Below are 19,100 nucleotides of genomic sequence, written 5' to 3'. Positions count from 1 at the left end.
TGTTTTTCTGTTTAGAGAACAATTTACTCAGGTTTTAATACGTTTTAAAAAGGGCTGTTGTCTGATTTTAGATTAATCACATTCTTAGGAAGCTCAACAAGAGTGGACACATTCAACATTCTTCTTCACACTGTCTTAATTTATAATTTGCTTGTTAATCAGTCACCAGCTCCGGATGTTGTTTGGTACAACTACGATTCACTAAAGTTTACATAAATCTTTTTCTCTCCCTTTATTTATCGCAGTGCTCCAGTCTGTTGTGTGCCGTGACGTGACGCTTCCCAGTGGACCCCTTTTCCGCGTCGCCGGGTTCCGCCTCTCGCTGCCATGTCACGTGTCCGGATACGAGGGCCCGCGGACCCAAGAGTTCGAGTGGTTCCTGTACAGGGACGGTGCCGGCGGAAGGCAGATGGGCGTGGTGTCCACCCGGGACAAAGGTTTCCCGTACGCCCCGTTCCAGGCCAGAGTGAGGAACGGGGAGGTGAGGGTGGAGAGGGATTCGGGGGATAGGGTCCGACTGGTGATCCAGAGGCTCCGGGCCGAAGACCAGGGGAAATACGAGTGTTACACACCCAGCACGGACAGCACCTACCAGGGAAATTACAGCGGGTCAGCTGTTGTCAAAGGTAAGACCAACAAATGCAAATTCCTGTGACTGTTTTGCAAAGTTTGCTGGCTTTAAAACTCAACCTAGTCTTTTATTGCAAGTTCATTGACATGTGCATTTGTGACTCCAACAGAAGCCATTTAATGTAATTGTTTGATTCGATAAATTAAACATTAATTTCCTGAGTTTTCAGGATCAAATATACCCATGAACAGCCAAATGAGTAGATCTCATGTTACACTAGAAATGGACTGGAATGAGATTTTTATAACCCGATAACAAAAAGGCTTTGTTCTTTCATGGTCTAATGATGATGATAATGATGTAAAAATAAAAACCCCAACTAAAGTAAACAAGACGTTAAGAAGACGTCACCAATTAATGAATAACATTACCATTATTGAGTTGTAGTCAGTGTTTTCTACTATTAGAAGAATTTCCAAACATCTATTATCTTTTTGTTTTTCATCGAGGGGAAAGGTTCAGGCGGTTTTGCATCCTTCAGCAGCAGTACACAGCTTAATGACTGGTGGAGAAAAGGGAGTAATATGCTTACTTGCTTAAAGTGCTTGAGAAAACTTATGCTGTCTCTGAAATATCCTTCAAAGCAATTTAAATTTCATCACCATAGTAATTTTTTTTAAAAAAGTCATTTTTTTGTGATTTTTTTTTTTTTTTTTTTTTAGTTGCTAAATTGGTCTGACATTTGGAGCTCAATCAGTTGCTAAAACAACCGTTCTGATATCTAATGAAGAAGGAATGCTTTTGTTTTATTGTCATGCTGCATACATTATTGCTTCATTTAAATGAGTAAAGCAGACATTTTGCCTCATTAGAATTATGTCATCTTCTTTAACAGGAAAACCTGCACAGGACTCATCATCAGCAATACAGCTGAAATACATCAATCGTGATCAGAAATCTATAGATGACACAAAATAAGCCTTTTGTAGCAGGTCAAATAGTAAAGCTGCTTGCTTAGTTGGTTGATTAAGATAACATTAAACCTTTTTAATAAATTTGTAAATATTAACACATAAAATTTTACATTGCTGTCTCCTATTTATGCACCTAACATCGGTTGCTGCACGTTTACGAAACAGATATTAAAATACTTTAAAATATAAAGCTGCACGCTTTCGTTCACCTGGCTACTTTGTTGAGTCTCTGCCATCATTGGTGAATTAGCGAGAGAACACAGGCTAACTTCAATATTTATAACTTTCTCACCTGAAAACACAGTACGTCTCTAAACAAGAGCTTTGTTGTCGCAGCGGCAGATGCTTTTCCTCTTTTCACGTGCACAACACTGGTGTGATTTCACTTGTCGTCAGAGGGGGCAAACTTGTGCAAAAACTCTGGAAGTTATTATGCTCCTTTAATGTGGGGCCTTATTTACACATTTCTTGACTTTTACAAAATAAACGACAACTTTGTTAAATTTAGAGAGTTTCAAATAATGGAATTTAAATGAAATGGGGCATGGTGGTAGAAATTCAATTAATTCACAAAAATAGGGGTTGAGGAAAAACACATGAATTGAAAGCTAATGTTTGATAGCAAGCTCAGCTTTCCTGGGACTCTTGATCCGCAAATCCCATGCGATTCTCAGATGTGAAGTTTGGAGTAAGTAAAAGTGACTATCACTACTATAAAATGTCTAATCAGACCAATAATCTTTCATAAAACCAAAATAGCATTTTTTTCTTTCCAGAAAATCAGCCAGTAATCTTTCAAGTTATCTATAAAAAAAGTATAAAACTTTTATTTATTTTGCTTTACTTTTTTTGAACAATAGACAACCCTCATAGCTTAACAGCTGTTTAAGTTTAGCAATGATGAATAACGCAGTGGAAAATACCAAACTGCCACGTTTAAGCCAGGTCGGAGATTACAGTGTGATAGTATGTTAGCAGTAACTAATCTTTACATCGACCAGGTGAAGGTTTTTGTGAGAAACAGGAATGTGGTTCTGACTTGGTTCACCGCAGCTTTCCTCATTCCGGTTTATTGACGCATTTCTGCCAGTCAAGGTCTTTGTGCAAAACGTCTGCAACCACACATGGCCGTTACCCTTTCCTGTTAAAAAAGGCTTGGGGTGACTAAAGTGCTACAAAAAAACAATTTCCCTCTTACATATGTCTTCTATTTATGCTCTTTTTGCTAAAATTTAAATGTTTTATATCAGTAAAAAAATTTGAGTAGTGGCCGCAGAGAATCTGATTACATTTTTTAGAAAAAAGCAGTTTTCAAATGATGTTTTCATTTGTTAAAGGGAAAAATAGCTATCCTAACCAACCAGCCCTGTGTGGAAAAAGTCCTGTTTTGATACTCCTGGAGCAGAAACTCAACCAGGAGGTCAGAAAAGATTACAGAACAGTGTGTAATGTCCTGCGGCTCTCGCATACCACAGTTAAATTCTTAATCTAACAACAAGAAAGAGGCCAAAAACAAAGTACAATTGCGGAAGAATCAAAATGAGAGTTACAAGGGGAAAACCCACTGCTGGCCAAAAAGACATCTTGATGATCCACCAAGTTATTTATGAAAATATGACATGTACAGACAAATCAAAAGGGGATGTTTTTGGATGGTATAGCTCAACACAGCATATCCGGGGGAAAAATAAAAAATAAAAGCAACAGTAAAACACTGGTGGTAGTGTGATGGTCTGAGGGTGCTTTGCTGTGTCTGGACCAGGATGGCCTATTATAACTGAGCTATTAAGCTCAAGCAAGATGGGGTTATACAGCAGGAATATGATCGAAAGCACACCAGAAAGTCCACCTCTGAATAAAATGAGGATTTTGGAGTGGTCCTGTCAAGATCTACACTTGAATCTAAGTGAGACGCCTTGGCATAACCTTGAAGAGGCCATTCGTGCTTTAAAACGTTGTGATGTGGCCGAATTAAAACATTTCTGCAAAGAAGAGTGGACCAAAAAGATCTCCACAGTGTTTTTATAGACCGAGCACTTATCACACTTGGTGGCAGCTGTTGTTCCCGAGGGCGGCACAATCAGCTGCTTTTTCTCATAGCTTTATTTCACCCAAAGTTATTTTAAATCAAGGTTAGAAACCCATTTATATGGAGTTGCTTTTGACTGTTCTCTCTTTAAGCTGTTAACTGAAGCATCATTTGTTTAAGTTTTAAGTCCTACTTTTATTCACCTGCCAATTATTCCACTGCAACGTACTTTTGCTCTGTGTTTTTCCATTCCTATGTCATATTCATGCACAGCAACTTGAATTTTCTTATCACTGAAGTGTGCTATGTGTCACACCTGTTGGTTGGTGTGTTATTTGCACTCACCTGTGTTGTAGGTGATTTCCGTTCAATCCCAGTTGTGTTTAGGTTGCGGGTATCTGCTCTTTCATTGTCGTGGCGTCTGTTTTCGTTCCCATGTTCCCTGTGGTGTTTGTGAGGCATCCGTCTAATATGTGCCTGCCGACGTGTTGTCGCCGCTTTGGTCCTTCACCTCTACAACTTAAGACACTAGACAAATAAATTTGCCTTGCCTTTAAATTAAATCATCATTTGAAAATTGCATTTTGTAGTTAGGTTATCTTTGTTATAATCCAAATGTAGTGATAAAATGTGACGATGATTTGACAAATTCGAGTGACAAAAGTAAGACAGCGCAAGAAGTAAATTCTGTTTATATATATTTGTTTTGGTTCTTTAAACATTGTAAAACCTGAATAGCACCATAAGCAATGTAAGTTCCTTATACTTTTTTTTTTCTTCATTCCCTTTGTCAGTAATTCCAGACTCACTCCAAATCAGCTACATTCGCTCCCTCACCAGCCAGCCTGTCCCTGAGGGAGCTGAATTAACTCTGACTTGCTCATCCAGCATCCAGTCGGAGCAGCTCACCCATCTGTCCGTCATGTTCGGAAAGCGGGGCGGAGGAGAGCGCTTGGACGGCGGAGCCGACGCCGAGGTCAGCACCATCAGGGAGATCATCTCCATCGACAAGCTCCTGGGGGTTGTTCCGGGACGGTTCTACAAGAAGCGCTACGAGGACGGAGAGATCACGCTGGAGAAGAGGAACGGAGAGGGCGGGCAGGGGTTCTACGTGATGAAGATGAAGGCGGTGCAGCCCGATGACGCGGGGTTGTACTTCTGCGAGGCCTCGCAGTGGATTCGGGACCCCGATCGAACGTGGCAGAGGATTGCTCAGAGGACGCTTGATATCGGCAACTTAACCGTGCAGCAACTAGGTAACTAAAGAAATTGTATTGTTATGTTTAGGGATGGGTATCGAATTCTGTACTTTTATTGGCACTGACCGGATCCCGTCGGTACTACTGAGGACCGATTCACGTAAAATCAAACAGTACCGTGTTTTGACATCACTGTGACGCTGAAAGGAGTGGAAGAGTGGGCAATTTTCCATGCCGGACATGAACACAGCATCACACGCACGAGAGCGTGATGATGTCTGGTCCAGTAAAGAAAGCAAAAAGTATGGCTCCACTTTTCAAAATGCTACGCAGTTTACGCTCCCTGCAATATTTATGAGTTGAAGTACAAAGCCAGCGGCGGGAATGTTTCTAATCTGAGGAAGTACCTGGTCACTGCTGCCAATTTAGAGAACTTTTTGCTATATTTGGCAACTTTCAGAGCAGAGAGGAAAGCCTCTCTGTTCCCTCATTGCAAATGTACCCCGCTCTGATTTACAAAGCAGGATAAAATCTAATGTATTTAATATAGTTTTTTTTTCTTCTCTGAAACTGTTGCACTAAAACAATTTCTTAAATTTTATTCACACACAGCTTCAATCCCGCATTCACCTCGTTTACTCTGTATGCTGCTGACAACTGTTGTTTTGGTAGAAAAAAAAACTCTGTGCTGTGGATTCAGGTATTAAAATTAATAAATTATGTAATAATAAGGTTAATTTCTAGATCCAAACAAGTTTATATGTTGAGAACTAAATATGTTAAATTGAAAATTTTTGAGATTTTATTAATAAACTAACATTATTACAACATAAAGACACAAAAGTACAGAAAATAGCTACCGTTATCGATTCCCATGTACCGAGTATTGGTACTGTGCATTTAGGTACCAAATAACACAAAAGACACAAAACGCAACTGCTGATGGATTTTGCTTTGCAAAAAGTACCTTAAATAACTAAAGTAAAGTTAATGTAACTTTAACATCCTTAATTAAACTGCAGTCATTTTGTACGGCATTTTTTTGCCAGCAAGAAAGGAACATTTAATGGACATTTTGCAAAAAATTTAAAGAAGAATAAATTACAATATTCTGAAAAGCTTGAATGAAAAGTAGTGTTTTGAGGACAGATAGGAGCAAAAGACTGAAAGGGCTCAGTTATTAAAGCAACATTAGAAGGAAGGAATGAAGGAATAAAATAACAAACAAACCTAATCCCCCTTTCTCACAAGCAGACCTAGGAATAATCAGCCAGGCTTTAGAAAGAGTTTTAAATGCCAATAAACAGCAAAGCAGGTTTATAATGGACTCCTTCCAGAGTTCAGGCGCTCTGAGTTTGTGTTATTGAGACCTCAGCTGAGTGCTGATTAAATAACAGCATAAACATTTCTGTTCAGATTACTGCCGGCCTGTTAACAACATTGATGTAGAAAAGGTTGAGGGAATCCATTGAGTACCTTCCTCTCAGAGTATCAGAACTTTAGGTGACAAATGTTTTTATTGTATGGTTAATCGGTTATTAACCATACAGGGAAAAAAAACACAAATTCTTGCCTTTTTTGACTAGAAATTAAAATCGTTATGAATTACTTTCCTGCCGTCGTTGCCCCAGCTGCCAGATCCCCAGACTGACTGACTAAATACTCTGGTCTCCTGTTACTTATTCAGCTGGATTTATTAAGTCAATAGCCGATTGCCTGTATGACTGGATAGCTGCTTCTGGCCTTGCCACATTTCTGGAGGATTATATTATATTTTTCCCCCACCTCGGCCTCTTTTGGCCTGCAGGGAGGATGGCTTTCTTTCTCTCAGACTGACATGTCCATTTTTTTTTTTTTTAGATAAGCACTGCTGTGTTGGGTAATCCCTCTTCAAACATGTTTTTTATCCGGTAATAATGAAACACTAACCTGTTGCGTTATGTAAAAGCTAAATGTCAGCTGTTAGTATAATTTTATTGTAAGAATTTGGTGCAAATATAGACTTATTGATGCATTTCACATCAAGCAAACTAGCTTAGACTTGCTATACTGCAGAAAGAGATAATCAGGTATGTCTTTGCACCATGCAAATTTCCTCATATTCTATGTGATAAGATTAAGGTCAAATTTAAAGCTCATACATTGTTCTCCTTTCGAAGGCCACTCACTGACAGGCCCTTTGTTGTTGTACATCGTCTGGCTCTTGTTGTTCGGGACATACAAGGGACTCTTTTTGTTTGCATAAATAACGTGTCTTTTTTTTCAAGAGCCACATTGTGTCATTGTCAAACAAGTCTTTGCACACACAGTGGATTAGTGTTGATGAATGATTGTTGCACCAGTTAATTTTACTTACATGCAAACTGAGGGAATAAAGATGGAGTTATGCACACAAAAAGGTGAACGTGAAGCCAATTACAATGTCTTTCAAAAGTTTCTAACATTTTGGGTCATGTTAAAATCAAATGGATTGTTTGATGAGAGTACATGTCTATAACTTAAAAAATATATTTCTTTTTTTTTTTTTTTTACTGTGAAGCAAGCAACAAATAGGACAAAATAACAGAAAACTTCATACCTGTCCACCCCCCATGAAGTCTGTACTTTTTAGAAACACATTTTGCTGTGGTTCCAGCTGAAAGTGGCTCTGGATAAATTTCTATGAGCTCCCCACGTCTTGCCACTGGGATTTGTGGCCATTCCTCAAGACAAAACGGCTAAAGTTCCTTCTTGTTGGATGGCTTCTGGATTGGATTGAGGTCTGGACTTTGACTAGGCTATTTCAACACATTTAAATGTAATTTAAGTGTCGCTTTAGCAGGAAGATGGACCTTCGTCCCAGTCTCTAATCACAGGCAGACTGATGGCTTCTGCTCAGGAGTATCTCTGCATTATCACTATCCACATTTCTTTCGACTCGGACCAGTTTCTTTGTCCCTGCTCCTGAAAAACAGCCCTCAGTATTATGCTTCAACCACCATGTTTCACTGTGGGGAAGCCGTTCTTAGGGTCTGTTCGGTTTGCGCCAGGCATAGCATTTTCCTTGGTGACTGAAAAGTTTAACTTTAGTCTCGTATGACCAGAGAACCTTCCTCCATACATTTGTGGAGCCGCTCAGTGCCCATGGCTTCAAAATGTGTCTTCTTGTTTTTAACACTAAGTAATGTGTTTTTTTTTCTGGCCAATCTTCTCATGATTTGGATTTTTTTATTTTTTTTTTATAACCCCGCCCTGGCTTGTATTTCTCAACAACTTTGTCCCTGACTTGTTTTGAGAGCTCATTGGTCTTCATGGTGCGATGCCTCTTGGTTTCTGGTAGTTACAAGTTAGAATGTGACAAAATAGGCAAAAGATTAATGAGGTAAACTATTTTGCAAGGCACTGTAATATGTTTTTTAATTGAAATGCTCCTTTTTGATATTTAGATATGTCATGTTTCACGCTATTATGTTTCTCTGATTTTAAAATGATCTATTTAGGCCCCAGTCTGTGGTATTCAGCGGTGTGAAGGGAAGACAAATCTATGGAGCCACTCTAGCTTTCAGGGAGCTTTTTGCAGTATCTCACTTCCTGTTAAGATGTGAATCACCACAATCTAAGAGTCTATTTGTGTTATTGCACTCAGAAGAGTTTCTTGTTCTCAATGGTTTGCAAATCTTTCTCTGTCTCTCTCAAGCGGAGTCTCTGGGTGTAGCATCCTCGCCCAAGGGGGAGGTAACCCTTCAGGTTGGATCCCCTCTCATACTCACCTGTGAGGTGTTGGGGCTGGCATCTGAAGTGAACTCAGGTCTGCTGGTGCAGTGGATGAAAAGGGGATCTGTCGGCAGAGATGAAGTTGGAACCGGAGGAGTAGAGGTACTGCCATTTTCATTTTACTCCCTTTAAGTAAGGATGTATAGAGATGTTTTATTAATTGCAGTTATATTGTAGAATCTCAGTCTATAAAATAATTCCTCAATCAATTGGTTGAAATTACATGATATTTGTTAACTATTTGTGACTTGCTGTACTTTGTCAAGGTTGAAGTGGCTCGAATGAGCCCGGATGGTATTGTAAGCTGGGGAGATGACCTCAGCAGAGCCAGTGGTGGCTCAATGGAGAAAGTATCTGAGGGAAAGTACTCGTTAAAGCTCTTCTCGGCCCGACCTGCCGACTCAGGGGTGTATCGATGTGTGGTGAGTGTCTATGCTGGCAGGAAAAACCCCAGCCCTTCAACGCCTGCAACGCTCACCCAGAGATCAGAGGGAGTCGTTGTTAACTTGAAGACCAAAGGTGAGTTAGACAAAATAAAGTTGTCAGATCATTACGCCTTTCCTAATTACTTTTTCTGCCCTGTAACATTCAGATTGAATTGAGCTTTTCATCCTGTCATTTTTAGGCACATTATCTATTGAAGGCAGAACTTGAATTGAACAAAAGAGCCATAATGGAAAAAGAGCATCAACATCCTCTTTTGTAGTTTTCCTGTCGTCAACAGTCATTAATTATTTATGTTGGAAGCAGATACGAGGTAATTTGTGTGCGAGAGCAGTCACTGAACAACTATCGATGATTGTCGAAAAGCTTCCAGGGTTGACATTTTAAACTGGCTTTAGCATCCTTAATTAGCAATTAGCACGTCTATTATTGCTAAAACGGCCGTCTCGTTGTGTTTTTCTTAGAGAATACAGAGCCTTACCATAACATTATGAGATCTAAAAGGCTGTCAACATTTCCAAATGCAGCCTGCTCCATGACAGACATTCACTCTTCCTGGGTTAAGCAACCAGAGCGGACAGTCGCTTGCATTTTGCCGTTGACACTGATCCAGGAGTACTTTCTATGTGAGAGAAAATTTAAAGGGTAGTGGTAGTAGTAGCTCCTTTAGCGGATTCATCAAGGAGAAAAACACAGCAAAGCGGATGAGCTCTGAGCCAGGGTGAAAGAGAGGAACTACATTTAGTTGTTGTAAAAGCACAGCCAATAGCTATGTGTACAAGAGAAACAGGGTTAAACACTGAAAGACAGGGCCAAATGTATCTATATAACTTATAGAAGGAGAACATGAAGCTGTTGGCAGCAGTAGCCCAGCCGATGCCCCCGTCCAGGAAGACGTCGCAGCTAAACACTGCCAGATGTGACTACAATGGAGAGAAATCACAGAGAGGGAACATAAGGTTAAAAGTTGAAATAACAAAAACTAACACAAAATAGGAGAGTAGTAGGAGAATGTTGCAAAGTGAGGGAAAGTGGTCGTTATGTCCAGTGTTTGGCACAGACACGCTAAACCGCAAAGCTAACTATTCAATCATCGCGTCATCGGACACGTTAAGTTTACAAACTGTTTGCATCCACTTTATTGGGTTTCGATAACTGTATGTATGATAACAAGATATGCATCCGGCACTTACGTCACTAGCTATGTCTACATGCATAAAATTTCACAATCGCATTATTCAGATTAAAAAAACACAAAAGAACCGTTTATATGGGCACACAATCAATTAATCTGATCATAAATGCACGTGTATATGCACCTAGCTTTATTCAGAATAGAACCACTTTAACATGCGCAGTTATCAAATTTCCCTAAAAAAAAGAAGAAGAAGAACTTCTGTGTTTGCTGAACAACAAAAAATATTAAACAGCAGTTCAATCTGAAAAACTCACAGAGAAAGAAATGGCAATTAGAAGGATTTTGTTGACACAATATTTTAAGTCTTTGGCGCTCAGACCTCGGCAGGAACATTAATGCTGAATTATACTTTAATATGCATAAGTAGATGTATGAGAACAGGGATGTTCCCCCCCAGGTCTGAAACTGGTGGTGGAGTGGAGATAGAAGAAGTTTGTTCAGTTCATATGGTGATCTGTTTAAGATAGATGTCCAACTTGATAAACGCAGGTTTGCATGAACTGTCCATGATGAGCAAGCTTGAAGCGACTGTGGAGAGGAAAAACTCCCCTTTGGGAAGAAACCTCTGGCAGAACCCGGCCCAACATGGTGGTCTTCTGCCGGACCAATACCGAGGTGATAGGGAGTGCTGAAGACTGAAGGGAGAAAACACTCTGATGGGTTGAGGATGGAGGAACGTCTTGAAAGCTAGATGAACTCAGCTACTATGGTGGAGAAGGGGTTGGGATGGATGCTGATTGGCTTCATGGAGGTGCGGTTCGTAGCTGATTGGCTCACATCAGAGGCAGATTGGATTGGTTTATGCCGATTGCCAGTCGGCATAAACCAACCCCTCATTCCAACTGAGCTTAATCAGATCAGAATATTCCGATTGGCTTGATTACGTGATGCATTTTTTTATTCCGATCGGCCCTTTATTCCAATTACTTTTGTCCATGTAACATAGCTACTGTCTTGACTCTCAATACACCACCCAGACAGGCTTCTGCACAAAAATAGTCATCAGACAATGATAGCTGAGCTGTTTTCTTCTTATTTTTCTTCTTCTTGTTATGAGTTGGTCGGCTCCCATTGCTAAAAAACAAAGATGCCGGTATCTGTGTTTTTTATTGCTGTAAATGGTGTGCTGCTGTGTGACTCCAACGCTTGACTCAGTAGTGTATCCAAGCTTTCTGGGTTTGTTACCAACACGACACTGACAACGCATGAGGTGGAAAGAGACTGCACTTGGAGCTGGGCTTTTGGGTCGCTGCATGGCTAAGGGGACTCTTTTATTTTTCCAACACTTCCGAACAAAACATTTACTGCCTAGTGCCTAGTGCATGCACTATGGCAGTCCCTGAGGGACATTTAACCAGCATGGGAAAACATGTTTCTACACAGCAATGGTGAAACCGATTTTTATTTATGCTGTTCAATTCAAAAATAGTGCACATTAAATATAACAATAGATATTATTGATGTTACAACAACAAGTAACCCAAAAAGTCATGATTTATTGCACGTTTGTTAACGAGTCCGACAACAGAGGGGAAAAGAGAAACACTCAGCACTGTTGTGGTCCAGGCCTCCTGCTGTGTTGCTATGTCTGCTTATTATCAGCAACTTTGAGCTTGCTCGTTTATACTGTTTACACGGTAGAGGTAATGGAGCTGTTGCAACTACAGAGATAGCTCAGGATACCCTAAGCCACTCCACCTATAAGCTTTATCTAAAAGGAGAGGAGCCACATAAAAACAGGATATTTAACATAAATATGTTAAATATCCTGTTATCCACTGAAAATCTGGTTCTTTCTCACAGTCATGGCCTAAATAAATGACTTTGAACTTGACTGCATTGTTTAAGAGCTAGAACCAAGTTAGAATAAATAAAATGCACTGTAAGGTATCTTTTAAAGTGTAACAGCGTGAGCTGTTTGTTGTTGTCATTCCTTCTTAAGAAGCTTGTTACACTTACAGTATTTCCATATTTAGTCTTGTTCCTTTCAGCAACATGGTAGGACTTGCTTTATATTATATATGTCTTACTGAGGCTGGATTGCAATCTTCTAAGCTACGATGACCTGGGCTTAAACTTAAAGGAGCAATACTCGACTTTTCACCACTAGACACTGTCTGTAGACCAAAACAAGATGTGTATCAAGCCACGCCTTTCTCTACCTCGCTCCAGCACTTTGCACCCATTTTCCCTTCTCACCCATCTGCTCCTATGTGCATATTTGCAAAGGATAAATCCAAAGCAAAACAGCATCAACTTTTGGACAAACATGTCTAGTGAAAAAGTAAGTAACTTTATAATTCTGTTAGTAAGAGAACGTTTTGATCCATTGGGCATGTTCTCCGCCATTTTGTGCCTGGCGGTGGCATTTAACGGGCAGGGAATGGCAGCTGTACAAGTGCACATATGTGTACGTGCGGCTGCCCAGGCTTTGTAAACAAGAGACTGGAGAACAACACAAAGAGATGGTGTGTGACGTTTAACCGTAGTCCATCTGAAAAGATACCTTTAGATCTTCACAAAAATATATTTTTTTATGTCTTTCTATGCAAAAAAATTATGAAATTTCATATATTGCTCCTTTAAGAACTTTTAATACTTTGAAAATATAATTTTTATTCTTAAACTTCCAAAAATGAATTGGTTTGGGTTGGTTCTCTTCGCATTAATTGAGATTAAACGAAAGAGACAAAAAAACTAATAATTTTTTTTTTATCAATGTTGTTTTGTCCACAGATGTTTTGGTTTCAGCTGTGGCTCGGCTCCCCCGTGGCCCCCTGCTGAAACGAGGCAACACCGTCACCCTGATCTGCAACGCCACTGTGACAACAACAGGTCCAGTGCAGGTTCAGGTGCAATGGCTGCGTTGGCTGATTCCTGAACCAGACATCACAAGGAACACGGGTGGCGTTCCGTTGGACTTTGGCGCTATAACAGAACCCGGGCTCGTTGCCACTCTGATGTACAACGGCATAGTGAAAATCCACGCCAACAAGAGTGAGGTCAGCGTCGACCGGCTGTCTGCCGACAGCTACAGACTGAGGATCCACACGGCAACAGTGGAGGACCAGGGCATGTATCGGTGTCATGCAGAAGTGTGGGGGCAGGACCAGCATGGAGGCTGGTACAACACCGGGGCCAAAGCAGAGTCAAATTTAGTGACTGTTTACCTGTATGCCAGAGGTAAGAGCCTCATTCTTCCAAAGACCGATTCATTTTTTTTCAGCTGTTTGCTAAAATGTGGTCACTGCTTAGTAAAACATTAATATATTGACTTCTGAGCAGTGCAGAAAAATGTTGGGGGCTAGAAGGGTAAGTAGATTTATGTTAGATTTAGTCAAAAATAGCAACTCTGTAATCCTAACTTGGAAAAAAGCCAGTGTTCATTTCATGCATTGCCCTTATGCTGATCTGTTCTCCAATCCTCATATCGAGTTGAGTCTTTGGATCTGCTTGAAAAACCTCCAATACGGCTGCATGAAAACAATTCTGCAAAGAAGAGCTGACAAGAATTCCTCCTCAGTTTTGTAAAAACCCATTGCTTTTTATCATTATAGCTTTATGGCAGTCGTTGCTGCCAAGAGTGTTACCACCAGTATTTAGGTTTAAGGGGCAATTGCTTCTTCTCATAGCGTCAGAGTTTTCCCCTCTGGTAAATGAAGTCATGATTTGAAAATTGTATTTGTATTTTCTTCCCTTTTTAAAATTAGTTTGGTGATCTGAAACATTTCTGACAAAAAAAAGCAGAATAAATCTATGTTCTAAGCTCCTGATTGAAGTTCCTTAATGTTTAGTGCAACAGACCACCAATAAGCTCTGGTTCCTTAAAGCCTCAGTGTGTAAGATTTTCACACGGGCTACTGCTCATAGCTAATAGCTACGGTCATCGTGTGAAATGGTTTTTGGAACTGTTGTCAAGTACGCCTGTTTTTTTTCTAAAGTTGCTTATAAATTATGTTATGTTATGTTTTTTAGGCTTGTTTCTGAATGTGCATTTGCTTATTTGGAGTCTAATATAGTCCCGGTCTTGCTGTTGCACTACAAACAGTGAACAGGCCGGCTGGTATCCCTCCGCCTCTCTGTTCGTCTGTCTCTCTCTGAGAGAGACGCAGGGAAATGAACAAACAAGCCGTCTCCACCGAGACAGAGAATAGAGTAGTTGCTGCTCTACGCTATTTCTAACATGAAGCCAAAATGAAATTCACTGTTATATTGAATTAACTTAGCTGTCCAGCAGAAAGCCTGCAACCTCCGCATCCATTTTAAATCCCCGTTCCCTCATGAATGTGGTAATAATAGCTGATATAGCCTCTCATTTTCTCCCATTGGTGACTTATTTTTCTTTTCTTGGTTACTTTCTCTTCCTTCTCGCTGGGTAAAGAGTATGGATGGTCCTCTATTTTAACAGAAAACAGAAAATAGAATGATCTACAGTCGTCTTTGCTTGTTTTTTACTCCTCCACCACCGACAGCACGTCTTCACATAGAAGACAGACAGGGAAGCCGCCTAAGGCCGACAAGTTTGGCCCCTTTCGGCTTCTGAAATCAGAAATAGTGATGCAACATGGCGCCTCCCAGTGGGTGCATCAGCACCTATATATTTATAAACTACAAATTCCAAGTTATGAGAACGCTTTCATTTTTAATGTGAGGTTATTAGATTTTGCCAGAATATGTATTTATAAAAGCAATACTTTATTTTTGATCATTAAAATTATTTACACACTGTCCCTTTTAAGATTTTAAGATTAAAACTCAGCACGATCACAAACTCTAAATATGCTTAGTGAAAAACAGAACTAAAACATGTAGATGTCTTTCCACGGATCAGTTTACAGAGGAAATTTTTCTCCTTTGTTTCTCCAGCTGCCGACCTCCTCCTCATCCCTCTGGTGGTCGGAGTCTCATCGGCCTTGTTTGTCGGCATCGTCATCATCGCGACGGTAACCTGCTGCTTCATGAACCGGCTGGCAAGACAGAGGCCTCACAAGTAGTCGTCCATGCTGCCGCCAGCTTGTTGGCCACTGCTTTTTATTTACTGTAAGAGGTACTGCAGAGATTACAGTGGCAGATGAAAGTCCACTCCAAAATGACTTGAAGTGAAGTTGAAGACTTCGGCATCTTTCGTCTTGGATTTTCTGTATTTGGACGTCTGTGTTTCACTATTGATGCCAAACTTTTTTCTTTTTTTTTAATCCTCTTATTGTTTAGTAATACGTCATGCACCAATAGCAGGTTAGACCCATTGTTGATAGCTGTTTTCATGTTATCCTAAAGCACATTTATTTCTAGTAATATTGTTCTTTTAAGTTGTAAAATTCATGTGGGTCTCTATAGATTATTGAACAAGCCTGAAATCCAAGCAGGTTTATAAGTGACTGTCTGTCTGTAAAGGACTGGCGAGTGTTACAGAGCCATGCTACTCAACTCATCAGATTATTTTTATATGATGCTGAATATCTAGTAAATGTAAGATATGTTCTGTTGGTGCAGAATTCCTGTGGACAAAGACCCGTTATGTTCTCCTGTTGCTCCTCTACCCAAAAACTGCATGTTTTTTTTTTTTTTTTTTTGAATACAAAACCCCACGATGTGTAAATGTATGCTCATGGCTTGAGGCTGACAGTCACAGGAATGCTGATGGGAGCCGTTTAGCCTCCGGTTTCTTAATATGAGCAGCGACGGTCCGGCCGTCTGAAGCCCAGAGCAGCTCTGCAAGTAAACAAAGCATCTGTCTGTGAGTTAAACGCGAAGGCCGACGGACGGGGACGTTCTCACGGAAAACAATCGAGGACCATTTGTTGCTTAATTCTGTTGCGCATTTTGACAACAGACTCATACGTTTTATAAGTTTGACTAACGTATCACTTTCTGTTTAAACTTGGCTTGGAGTTTGCCTGTGGAATTTGCTCCGTGTAAGACTGTGCTGCAGCAGGACCATATTTCTATGTAAAGTCCGTTTGATTAGCATGCTGCAGCAGTCTGCTCCTGTTGAAGGACTTGGACAAAAACGAGCCTGGGACCAAAGCCCTTTGGTATCGTTTACTCTGTAATCGTCCAGCCAAAAGGCCGTTTATTTCCTTGTTTCGCTCGTTTCTGGGGTTAATGCCTCCGTAAAGTAACTTGTTACAGATACTGCAGTCTTCCCGAGGCGTCAGGCCATACGATCTGATAGTTTGGTTAAGTATCTCCATCATCCTCGCCCGTATGTGGTCCAGGCCTCTTCACAAGGCGTTTTATGACTACGGCTCCCACTGCTAGCCCACAAAAATGCGTTGGAGAGGCTCTGTGTTTTTGTGCATTTAATCCATCTTCCTGTTGAAAGTTCCTCCTGAAAAAATGTGTGGTCGTGTAAGATTATATGCATGAACTTTCAGTCTCTTTCTCTCTGCAGGAGGCTGTCTGAATCTCAATGCCTTCCTTTGCTAGTGTTTCCCGAGGCCCCGATTTTATAAATGTTTAAAGACAGTTTGGAGTAAAAGCACAGCTCTGCTCATTTCCTGAGCCGCTTTGTTCCAGAGTCAACGCTGATGTATTCCCCACGCCGCTGTCGCGCACCGACGCGGACACACGTGGACGCCGCAGCAGAGGCAGGGCAGTGTCTGGCTGTACTTTCAGATGGCAGTAAGCGAGTATCTGCGTGTTCATCTCTAATCCCCGTTTATGGCTGCAGCGAATCTCGCCACCCTTCCCCCCACGCTGCCAGTGGCTCACATTCGATTTTGTTTTCAATCTGTGTTCTCTGTGAATTACTCCCCTCTGTGAAGAGTTTTTTGCACGGAGTGTTAAAATATATATATATAAAAAAAAAAAACTGCTGTGTAAAATGTGCTTATGTGTGAACATTTTTTTTTAAAGAATTTTTGTTTGAATCGTTTACTGACGCTAAGCCCCACTGTTGCTGAATGCATCCTACTGCCGTAGAAATATATAGAGATGAAAGCAGGTTATTTTTCACCTTTTGTTTCTTATGGTGCTTTGGCAAACCTGCCAGCTGATTTAAAAAAAACAACAACAATAAAACAATCTGGATTTTCAATGCCAATATGACTCGCTTTGCTTTTCTTTTAATAAAAGCTTGGAAATGCTTGTAGCAGATGAAACTGAAGAGATCTGAATGATTTTTAGTACATTCTGTGGGCAGGGCAATTATCCAGTCTGTCGGACAAAGCACTTATGGTCTAGTTGGCAACGTTTTGCACTGTTAAATAAGTAAAACCAGAAAATAATTTGTGGTCGCAGCGATTTCCATGTCAGAAAAAGTAAAGGAGGCTCAGCTGAAGATCCTGCAAGCCTTTTGTAATGCAGTCATATTTGGGAAAAAAAGCGGTATGATCTTTAGATTGTAAATTTCTCTTGTTATAATAATGAAAAAGTACTTTGTTTTATAGCATCGTTGTAACTGAGCGAGAAAAAAGTTTAACCCCAGCAATGTTAAGTGATAATTTCATCTTTATCATGTGTACTGCTATTATTACTTTACAGCCTGCAAATTGACATATTTGCTTCTTGCCACTTTCATATTATTTTTTGTAATCTAGATGCAATTTCATAAATTGGAATATCATGTAAAAGGTGATTCATTTCAGTAATTCAGTTAAAAGCTATAATGAACCTGCAAATGATATCGCTTCATTGCATACAGGGTGACATAATTCAAGTATTTTTGTTGATTATTGCTTAGAACTCATAAAAACCCCATTAATTCTGTTTCTTAGAAGACTTTACCATTACGTACAGTTAAAAGAAATAAAAAATTAATACAGAAATGTAACATTACGGCCAATGATAGAAAATGCTGCTGACTTGGTTGTTGTCCAGCTTATAGTCACTGACGCCCTCAGAAAGGAGGGTAAGCCAGGAAAAGAGGATTGCTGAAGAAGCTGGCTGTTCACAAATTATGGTATCCAACCTTTTTACTGGAAAGTTAAGTGGAAAGACAACATGCTTTAGAAAAAGGGTACAAGCAACATCAATAACTGTGCCTTTGGCATGGATTTGTAACGCTGGATTAAAGAGCTCAAAGGTCCAGTGTGAAGTTTCTAGGTTATTTGGGGTGCCATGTCATCTGCTGCTGTTTGACCATCTTGTTTTTAGTTCAAAGTCAGCGCAGCTGTCTATCTGGACATTTTAGAGCAATTCACGCTTCCCTGAAAGCTGAGAAGCTTTAGAGAGATTTAATTTTCCAGTAGACTTGGCAGCTGCTCTGACTCCCAAGAGCAGCAACACCTGGTTTAATGACTACGGCATCACTGCGTTTGATCGGCCAGAAAACACACGTGATCTGAACCCAATTGGGAATCTTTTGAGGAAGATTCTCACCAGAGCCAACAATGCTGAAACTGAAGCTGAACCTGGGCTTTTCAAACACCCCAGCAGAGACACAGACTGAACACCATCATGCCACACAGCATTGAAGGACCCCCAACCAAATAATGGGAACTGGTTCTGTGCAGCACACGGGCATAGTCTTCACTATCCTGACATATCTCAATAATAAAACATCCAATTTTGGCGTTATGTTATAATCTAACTTTCCGACAAACTGTATTTTATATTTTCTCCAGCTGTTGGCCAAAAGAATAATTTTTTTTGAATAAATTATTAAAACTTTTCAACGACTTCCTATTGTGCTGAGAGGCACGTGTTCATAGAGCTGTTTATCTTAAATAAAAAAATAATCATACACAGCAAATGCAGTTAAAAAAATTAATTTACATGCAAATACTTTTTTTCTAAAACTGCATCAGTTATATTAGATTTAATAGATGTATATTTGACACGACTATAACATCTTAAGAATGTCAAATGTGTTCTGTCGGTATCTGAACGTGGTAATTTCTCCAGCTCCTTCGCTCTGCCCCCATGTGGCCAAACTTTATATGAAAATATGACATTAGAAGCTAATGTTTAGGATTTGTTTATATTGAAA

General features: G+C 40.1%; 1 protein-coding gene across 1 annotated transcript; it reads left to right on the top strand.

The window, feature by feature from the left end:
- Window positions 1-255: 255 nt before the first annotated feature.
- Window positions 256-17,213, top strand: igsf8 (immunoglobulin superfamily, member 8; the record flags this gene model as incomplete). Its single annotated transcript, XM_036151439.1, is given in 6 exon segments — window positions 256-626; window positions 4,369-4,830; window positions 8,450-8,628; window positions 8,793-9,045; window positions 12,905-13,351; window positions 15,035-17,213. Coding segments are annotated over 6 exon segments (1,840 nt in total), but the record flags the coding sequence as incomplete, so codon positions are not given.
- Window positions 17,214-19,100: the final 1,887 nt, after the last annotated feature.

This window comes from Fundulus heteroclitus, chromosome 20 (assembly GCF_011125445.2).
Source record: "Fundulus heteroclitus isolate FHET01 chromosome 20, MU-UCD_Fhet_4.1, whole genome shotgun sequence".
Classification (NCBI taxonomy): Eukaryota; Metazoa; Chordata; class Actinopteri; order Cyprinodontiformes; family Fundulidae; genus Fundulus; species Fundulus heteroclitus.
Note: the sequence above shows the minus strand (reverse complement) of the source record. Positions and strands in the feature narration are given on the sequence as shown.